This window comes from Sesamum indicum, linkage group LG1 (assembly GCF_026168435.1).
Source record: "Sesamum indicum cultivar Baizhima isolate 11 linkage group LG1, ASM2616843v1, whole genome shotgun sequence".
Lineage (NCBI taxonomy): Eukaryota > Viridiplantae > Streptophyta > Magnoliopsida > Lamiales > Pedaliaceae > Sesamum > Sesamum indicum.
This window is the reverse complement of record NC_142657.1, coordinates 10705496-10715917: the sequence shown is the minus strand read 5'-3', so window position 1 is coordinate 10715917 and position 10422 is coordinate 10705496. Positions and strand designations below refer to the sequence as shown.

Below are 10422 nucleotides of genomic sequence, written 5' to 3'. Positions count from 1 at the left end.
TTTTGTCTCTCATTTTACATTTTCATGTATAGTTTTGTACTTATAAAGAAAAATTGTAATATACAATAAAACCTCTATAACTTAATAAACTCTCTAAAATAATAAAATCTTCCGGTCCCGACTTGGGCCTTTGTAAAAAATCATCAAATTCGATAAGATAATAAGATAATAATTTTTCAAAAAATTCCTTTATAAATATTAGGTCCCATTAAAACTCTTAACTAATAATTCATGAATATTACAATTATAAATATTATGGTAATTTGCTAAAATGTAAGTCTGTAATGCTTTACGCATTTGATCATTCATGAATGATTTTGCGATGCCTTTTAGATGAGAAGACATGGTTGGGTGTTATGAATCATTTTATTTTAAATATTGAGATTTATATAGTATATGTTTCATTCATCATGCATGAATATATTTAATTGGCTATAATAGTTATTTAAGTGCAACGAATTAATGTAAACATGTATATTTAAGTAATTCCAATGGATTGAATATCTGTCTATGAATATAATAGTTAATTGTATACAATGAATTGATATTATATATGAATATATTTAATTAATTACAAAGAATTGATTAATGTATGAATATAATCAATGAAACATATATAAAGTCATTTATTTTCAATACATATGTACTCAATTTGCTTAATTTAAAAAGTCTCTCTTTTAATTAATAAAAATATTAATTTATCGATAAATTAATATCTTCCTAAATTAATAAAATTTCATGGTTCCAAGGTTATTAATTTATAGAGGTTTTACTGTATATGTATATATATCTAGTGAGCTTAACATCATTACAAGTTTTTCCTTACAAGTACAAAATTATTACATGAAAAAAATTATTAAATGAGGGGTACAATTGAAAATTTATGTAACTTTTTTGTTAGCGTCAGCATTTTTCATCTATACCCTAACGAAATGGGTCAGGTACAAAAAATTAATTTTTAAATGGGTTGTAAGTATAATTTTAAAATTATTTTAAAAAAATATAATTTCGTACTTTTAAAAGAAATTTAAGTATAATTAACCCTATATATATTGACGTTGTCATACCAAGTCAATGGGTATACAAGGTATAATTTTCTCAAAATATCAAGAATGGATGATTTGCAACAGAATGAGCAAGGGTGTCGACAGGCCGATCAGATTTGAATTTAAGAAAGTCTGAAATGAATAGAAAACTAATTTAGTAACAACTTGTTATAGTGTGCTGATAAGTGTTGAAGAACTTCTAATGCTCAAATTAACAACTTCCCTAGATCAAAATTAAGTAAAATAAATGAGTAGACATACAAAGAAAGATCAAAAAGTCGTACAAGGTATGCTGATAAGTGTTGAAGAATGTCTCAAGAACTTGTTATAGTGTCTTCCCATGATTTATTCTCCTTAACCTATCAAGTCTCCTATTTATAGGACAAGTAAGAGAAAACCTAAGAAGATATTGAGCATGATCCACATATCACATGCTTGTAAGGTATGTTCGCTACCGTAAGTATGAATAGGTCCAGTTATATGCCTCATTAGCCAGCGACAACACGGGTGAAGTGTTGGCGCCACATTAGCCGTTGGTGGATGCTTTAGGAGGAGTTTGTTACTTGTTCTATCCACCTCAGCTTCTCAACGTAATTTTTCAACCGATTGCTCTACCTACCTGTTAATTATCGAGTGTTGATGCGTCTATTTGATGTGCACACTTAGTTTTGACGTGTCTACTGAATTATATGTAAACTGTAGATAAATTGAGTTGATCCTAAATCATTATCTAGCAATAGCTGAGCCGAGCTTTGGGCTTCAACCTTGGACTTTAAGCACCCTAGCTTCCTTGTTTCATTACAATGGGCTTGGTTATCTTCCTTATGCATACTTGAGCTTCCATTCTTTACTTATGGCTCTTTTATCCAAGTCATCACTAGGCTTCAACCACGCTAGACCCTTAGGATGGACTCAATTTTTTTAAATAAATTGATCATCATGGCATCAATTATTATTATTATATGATTATTAATCCCCATGAATATGACCAGTCCTCATCATAATATATATATATAAAGAAAGAGAGAAAGAAAGAGAAAGGAGAGAGAGAGAGAGAGACACTACCAAACACTACCACATACAACAAAAAAGAAAAGAAAAGAAAACCAACAACCCAACCAAAGACATATTCCCCAACCATCCCATTCTTCCTCCCCACTCCCTCTTTGTACATGTTTTTATATATAAATTCTCTATATAACCATCATTATCATATTCTTTGGTGAGAATTCCCCCAAAAATGTCTTGATACACTGATTTTGCGACAAGAAAACTTGTTTTTTCTTAGTCACAAGGACTCAAACTATATGAACATATACTCAACTTTGTTCTTTCTCTTCCTACTTAAACTATCTTCATCACCTTCTGGCCTTCCTACAAATATTCTACATTATCCATTGCCCATTTGATCTTCCCTAACTACAAAACAACTCTCTCACAAACTCACCATCATGAATAAAAACGCCATTTTCAGCATGAAAACTAAGCTTAGAGGAATTCCTCCGCCGGTAAAAGCCGCCGGAGGCAGCTGTTCCGAGGCGGCTTCAGGGTTGGAAATCAGGCCTGGAGGAATGCTAGTTCAGAAGAGAACATCAGATGCCAATCACAACTCCAATCCCAAGATCAAAGTCAGAGTGAAATACGGCTCATCTCATCATGAAATCGCCCTTAGTCCTGAAGCAACTTTTGGTATATGTATATATATTTTTTCTCATCAAACTTTGCTGCATAAATTGTTGTTTCTGTTGATGGGATTTGATGTTACGGCGCAGGGGAACTGAAGAAGCTGCTTGCCGGGCCGACGGGCTTGCGGCCGCAGGATCAGAAGCTGGTGTTCAAGGACAAGGAGAGGGATTCAAGAGCTTTTCTTGACGTTTGCGGCGTGAAGGATGGATCAAAAATTGTGCTGCTTGAAGATGATCTGAGCATAGAACGACGGTTTCTTGAATCACGAAGGACTGCGAAAATGGAGACGGCGTCGAAAGAGATAGCTGCAGTTAGATTTGAAGTCGACAGGCTTGCTAAACAGGTGAATTTTCATAGCGTATATGATTTGGAGAGGCTTGCAGGTGTGGTTGTAATGGTTGTTGACATTGATAGGTGATGAATGTTGAGATGGAAATCAATGGAGGCAAGAAAGTTGTGGAGGCAGTTTTGTTGAACTTGATAGAGCTGTTGATGATAGAGCTTATAAAGCTGGATGGGGTTGCAGCTGATGGAGATGTGAAATTGGAGAGAAGAATGCAGGTAGCTACTTTCTTTAGTTTTCTTTCTAGGCCAAATTATACTTTTAGCCTCGTAAGATAAGAGTTCGACAATTTTATTTGTTTATTTTATAAATTTTTTAAAATAATTCTAAAATTAGATATATTTAGTCCCATAAATTCTCTAAAATAACGGATTATGTTGGGTTTTTCCAAATTTTGGGATTATTTTGAAATTTTCATAAAGTAAAGGATTAGAATGTTGAACTCCTTATTCTATGGGACTAAGAGTGTAATTTTGCCTAATTACATTGATAGCCACTGGAATTTTAGATACATGGATAATTACATTTACACTCACTAACCTAGTTATATGGTCTGGTCTGTCTGTTTATACAGATTATTTATGTCTTTTAGATAATTATACATACACTATTAAGAATGTCAATATCATTTACGCAAATCACCCATTCTTTTTATAAAATTACACATACATCCCCCAAAAATATCGACATTAGCACACAAACTTTCCTACTTTTTGGTTCTTAAAGGTGATTCTGTAATTATGCAAAAGATAAGGTAATTTATACAAACAAACATAAATTAGGGATTGTAAATGTAATTATCCCTTGTATATATTATGAAAGAGCTCGTCCGTTTGAAAAATTGATGCTGCACCGTCACCTCTATATTCATGAATACTTGGTTTCAGGAGAATCACAATAATTCTCTAAAAATTGAAGGACTTTTTTGTAATATTTATAAACTCTAGTGACGTCTGTATTTTTTTATAAACTCTCATCAAAAGAACGGCAAAGATTAATGGAGCGTTGGTGTAATTTTGTATAAATGGTTTTCTAGTAATACATAAGAAAAAATACAATTTACTCATCTGAAATATGAGAAATGAATAAAAAAATCCTCTATAAAACATAAAATAGCAAATTACTCCCCGTATTTTGAAACACTGGGAGGTAATTTGCTAATTTCTTTTTTTATAGGGACTCATTTCATATATTACAAGGAGATACACTGTATTTAACCCGTAATACATGTGAACTTTAAAGGTGTCTGTGTAACTGTCCAAGAGTTCGTACATCGCTAAATTTTTCGATTTTCTTGAATGATATGAATTGTTTGAAGGTGAAAAGGGTGCAGAAGTACATAGAAACTCTTGATGTGCTGAAGCTGAGAAACTCAGGCCTACGCAAAGCGGCATTGCAGCACAAGATTTTCACAGGGCAGATGCCAACAACACATGAAAACCAGCAAGAAGTGCAGAGGAAGCAGCTGGGGAATTTGGGTGGGAGGGCAAATCCAGGGGCAGTGATTGTAACAACAAAGTGGCAAACGTTCTAATTTTTGATCTGTACATAGAAAAATCACATCCTTGTTTATAAATTGCAGTTCAGATCTTCTATTACAATCTAGGTTTTTTGTTTGCAGTACGATGATTTTCGTTTCGATGCAATTAACAACAATATAATTATTAGGTAGATTACAATAAATTTGACATAATTACAAATACTCCTCGTTATTTGAAAAAGATTTTAATGGTCGTCTAACAACCAGATCAATCCATTAGTCTCCTTTAGATTTCCGTTCATTTTCTAGGATGAACTGACCAAAATGTCATTATAAACTATGAATATAATTTACTTATCTTTTTCAAAAGAAAAAGTTAAATTATTTTTTTTTATAATTTTTTCAATTTTTCCATTCACCTTCTCTATTTTTTACAATTTTTCAATTTTTTTAAAAAATAAAAATACGACAAAAACAAAATTGATAATTCTAAGGCTTCATCCAAGAATTATATAATTTTTTTCAAATATCATGAGTATTAATAACTTTTCAAATAACAAGAATGTATTCGTAATTATGTCAAATTTAAGAGAAGTTGATTAATTTACCTTAATTATTATCCAATCCCATCAAATTCTTTTGTTATTTATTTGTTGTGAAGCTGCATAAAAATTAAAAAAATAAGTGAGTCGCCAAGATAAAAAAAAAAATTAATCTTTTTTGGCATTTATATATTTACTAATTAACTAATTAAAGCAAAATGATAAAGAAATAGATGTTTGACTTTTGAGCACTCAATTTGTCTTTATTATGTAGTTTAATCATGATTACAAGGAGTTGGAGCCCACTTGTTTTGATTGATAGCTGGAAAAACAAAGGCAAGATTTTTGGGAAGAATATGGGCCAGATTATACAAATTATTGGTGACATACAGATGTCATAATTTTTAGTATAAATTAAAGGATAATTATATCCTCTTTTTATGAGATTTAGTATAATTATACATAAATTTTTTATAGTTTAAAAAATTATGTATAGCACTTCTAAGATTTATTTCTGTTTAATAAATAAGTCCCTCCGTTAGTTAAAAAGTATTGAATTTACTGATATTAACAAAAAAAATTAAAAAAAAACTATATTAACCCCTAGTCGACTTATATTTGTCTCATTGCAGGTCAAATAAATCATGTTTATAGTCAAATTACACTCATACATCTTCACGCGTTAATGCATGTTAAGAGGTATATTTTCATTACTTTTGGTGGCAACTGTTGGATTGCTTGTATAGCTTGATTTGCAGGGCTAGTTGGAACCAATCATTCGAGTGTAGTGGCAGAAACTTTTTGACACACTGGATTATTGTCTCCAACTTTGTTTCCCATCTTAGCTCGTCTCACTTTTGTAAGGGAATAGTACTTCTTTTTTACAGTTTTTTTAGAAATGATACGGAGTCAGTACTCCCCGTTGTAAATTTGCTCGCTTTCTAATCTTAATACAGAACGGTCGGGGACTCCGAAAAGCTCCTCTTACTCCCGGGTGGTTTAGTTAAAAACAAATTAAGTGAATTTTGACTAATGGATAGATTTATTTGTTAGACGGAAGTAAATTTCAAAAATACTAGAAGTAATTATCCAAACCACAAAGGGTCTATATATAATAACACCAAATCTAAAAGAAGGGATATAATTATCCCTAAATCAAAGTGATTAGGTGGATTAGTATAATGCAATTTTATCAAAATGATATTTTGCATTGAAACTGCAAAATTCTTATTCAAATTTAGATTTTATTTTACTGAATTAATTACATAGATAGTATAGACTTGTTATGTGATTATTTTTTTTTATTTATACATTTTTACGAGACGGAGTGAAATTCACCCAATGAATTAAATCACATTATGCTATATTGATTTAAACCATTTCGATTTGGAAAATGAGTTGAAAAAAAGGATTTTAAATGATTTTGTATAGAAAAATTTTAAAAATATAAAATATAATTCAAACTAATAATTAAATGATAAAAAAAAGATAATATAAAATGTTCAAATAAATCTAAAAAGATGTATTTAGGATTTTAAATCGCTAACTTTAAATTTGTCAATTAGAAGACAATGATAAGCTATTTGGTAAAGACCGTTTTTACTTCTTGGAGAAGTCTTCATATGATATATCTCATGTTTACCTGCATATGTCTGCCCTTTCTTCTGCAAAAGCTTTGGTATTTCTTTGCCACAGTGGGCCTCTCTTTATGGTATTTCTCTTAAGTACTTGTTGTTAAGTTTTTGGGATAATTACACTTTTCTTATCTGAGATTTGATGTAATTATACAAAAAAAATTTATAATTTAAAAAATTATGTCTAGCACTCTAAGGTTTGCTTCGGTAACTCGGTAACTCCAGTAACTTGGAAAATTGATTACATTTAGTCCTCCGATGGATTAGATTTATAATTTGCATCGGAAAAGTGATATGGCTGGACACCTAGATGCATTTTTATTGATTTATAATCTATGTGGCTAAAATCATGAGGTGGAAGACAAGTTAGCCATCTTTTGGAGGGAAGAAAGGTGACTTTCCCTCCAAAACACTTTTCCTAACCAACAAAATATATTTTCTTCTCTCCATGCTTGCACAAACCCATTTCTCTCCTTTATCTCTCGGCTCCAATATATTCTTCCATGGAAGGACCAATTTGTTGTTACTGCCGAAAGAAAGCAATGGTTTAGACTTCTTTGACTAATCAAAATTCAAGAAGGAAGTTTCATTCCTATCAAGATTACAAGGTAATAAGCTCACTTTTTCCCTAATCAAATTTTTTTTAATTTTTTTTGAATTTTTTAAATGAATTTAGTTTTATAGAGAGAAGGGTCTGCCCAGTCAGTATACAAGCCACGTAATGCAAGCCACGTACTCTCCCATGTGGCATGACACGTGGTTAATTGGCCGAAAATTGGACCAACTAATTTACACGTTGGCAAGTTTCAGGTAAATTTAAAATTTTGGCCAAAAAAAAAATAGAAAACCCTCAAACAGACTAAATTTAATCAATTTTGCAAGTTACTGGAGCTAATAAAAAATGGGCATACTTATAGGATTAAAACTAAAATTGGATATACTTAACGGACTAAAAAAATATTTTTCCCGGAATTACAGTTCCCTCAATAGAATGGAGTTTCCTTACTTAAATGGAAATAATGCAAGAATATGGGTCAGAAAGTGCACAAGATACTTCCAAATGATACCAATACTTCAACTCTACTGGGAGATACAAAGGCATCAATTATGTTATCCTGTTTGAGTTCTAAAGTTAGAAGGGTGTGACTTTGTTCTGGGATGTGACTGGCTTAGTGCTAATACTCCAGTGGAGTTCGACTTCGACCAGGAGAAGGTTACCATTAACCAATCAGGGAGAAAGTTGATTATAAAGGCTCTTCTGAACAAGACAGACCTCAAGGTTATCTCAGCCCACTCATTGAGCAAACTCTTGAGAAGAGGAACTTATGGGATTTGTGGTAAATTTCTATCAGCTAGCAAGAAGAGGAACCAAGAGGAAATGGACCCAACATACTCCAACAATTTGAAGATGTTTTCCAAGAAACCCACACTTTACCTCCTGAGAGAGCTATTAAACATAGCATTGAATCATACAAGATGTCATTCCTAAGAAACAACATCCTTATAGGTATGCTTATGGACAAAAAACTGAGGTTGAGAACATAGTCAGAGGAGTATTGAATAGCGGGGTCATTAGAACCAGCTAAAGCTCCTTTGCATCACCAGTATTGCTGGTAAAAGATGGGGGGTGGAGACTATGCATTGACTAAGGTATTTCAATAAACTCACTATCAAACATAACTTCCATATACATATTATAGATGAGCTATTTGATGAATTGCATGGTGCAAGTACTTTTCAAATATATATTCGAGATTTGGTTACTTCCAAATCAGAATGAGAAATGAAGACATACCAAAAACTAGTTTCATCACCCACAGTTGTCACTATGAATTTCTGGATATGCCTTTTGGGTTATGTAATACACCTTCCACTTTTCAAGTACTAATGAATAAACCTTACCTCAGGGAATTTGTAGTATTCTTTGATGATATACTAATATACAACAAGGATTGGGGTACACACTTACAACATCTAAGAAAGGTACTTGAACTGCTAAGGGAACACAAACTCTATGCCAAGATGAGTAAGTGTTCGTTTGCTCAGTTGTAAGTAGATTATATTGAGCACGTAATCTTAGAAAAAGGGTAACTACAAATCCCCAAAAGGTGGAGTGTATGAGAGGATTCCATGGACTCACTGGGTACTACAAAAATTTTATAAAGGGGTATAGTCTCTTTAGTAAACTAATACGGTAGAAAAAATATGATTGGGGATTTTCCTATTGGAGCTAGGAAAGCTCTAGAATTTAGAGGGAGAAGACTGATTTTCTTTGAAGATATTGCTTGCTTATTTCCATGGCTATAGTACTAATTTAAACATCTCAGTACAATTTGTTTCCTAAGAATAAGGATCGACCAACACTTGGCATTCATCAAACCCTTTAATAATATTTGCTAAATAGACAGTAGTACTAATATATATATATAAATGTATACATATATATATATATATATTTGTGGGTTAATGCCTAATGCATAACCTAATATGACATGTTGGGCTACTATATGCAGTATATATATTTTCTATCATTGTCAAACCCTTCAAATTGGCCTTGTCCTCAAGGCCAAGAGTTTGGGTAACATCCAAAAAGAACCATATACCAAAAGAATTGTAGCAACTGCCCAATTGATTCCTTCAAGTCCAACATCTTGGTACCCAAGTCCAAGCCCCTCCCCCCCTCCAAAAAAAAAGTGTTTGGATATGCTATGTTGTAGTACGACACAAAAAGTAGGAAATTATGGAAAGCCACCATCTGTAGCAGTTGCAATTAAAGGAGAAGCAAGGGCCTTGAATGAGGAGGTTTGGTAGAACCCATAGCTGGGATAGAGGGAATGAGGTAAGGAAAGTGGCAAAGTGCATGAGGCCGGGTGAAAGCAGCGGTCAACAGTGAAGAGAGAGGTGCAATCATATTGCCGTTTCAATGAAGAAACGAGAAACCCGACGGTTTCAAAGAGAAGGCCTGCGGTGAAGAGGGCTTTTTTGGTGTCCTTTTTCGCAACCAACAATGTGGGCTCCTCCCTAAGTCGGTGGTCAAAAGCTCTACCGTGATCAAAGACAATGGTTTGGCGTGAGTTCATGTTAGACCCCCTGATGGAGAACTGGGTGCATACGATACGACAATGCTCCACCAAAGAACGGATGACGAATTCCTTACCACAATCAAAGATGACAGAGTTGGGGTCTCCTTTGCATTCTACCATTTGCTCCAAAGAGAAACAACACTACAAGAGAGGGTAGAGTAACCTAGCGCAATGTGTATTGTGGCCGCAATGAAGGAGAGGCGAATGGCAACGGAAGGGTGGTGGTTAGTTGTTGTGGTTGATGTTTGTTGGAGAAGGTTGATATGGGATACAAGGAGAGATGGGTTGGCTGGAATTAATGTGGCTTTGGGAATATGTTGCTGCAACTAGGGGGAAGGAGACTGGTGGGAGGGATGGTGTGGCTGTATGTTCTGGGTTTGGGATAGGGGGTCGACCAATAATGGAGGGGCTGGTGACGGTAGGGGGGGATGGTGTTTTGTCGGTTGAAGGAAAAACGAGGGAAATTTTGTGACGTACTTCTTCAATGGCCGCCATGACTGATGCAAAGCAAGCATAGACAACCAATTTGGAGTTGTGTAAAGCTATGTGAGGGACGTGACAGAATGGTGGAGGGGGTTGAGAGTGTGAGCTGCCATGGCGGAGGTGAA

The 10422-nt window shown here is 33.7% G+C and overlaps 1 protein-coding gene across 1 annotated transcript; it reads left to right on the top strand.

Moving 5' to 3' along the window:
- The first annotated feature begins 2111 nt into the window (after nt 1-2111).
- On the top strand, nt 2112-4695 carry LOC105158741 (BAG family molecular chaperone regulator 1). Its single transcript, XM_011075581.3, has 4 exons — nt 2112-2735; nt 2819-3075; nt 3147-3293; nt 4394-4695. The coding sequence occupies exons 1-4, from the start codon at nt 2498-2500 to the stop codon at nt 4607-4609; spliced, it is 858 nt and encodes a 285-aa protein (XP_011073883.1). The 5' UTR covers nt 2112-2497; the 3' UTR covers nt 4610-4695.
- Nucleotides 4696-10422: the final 5727 nt, after the last annotated feature.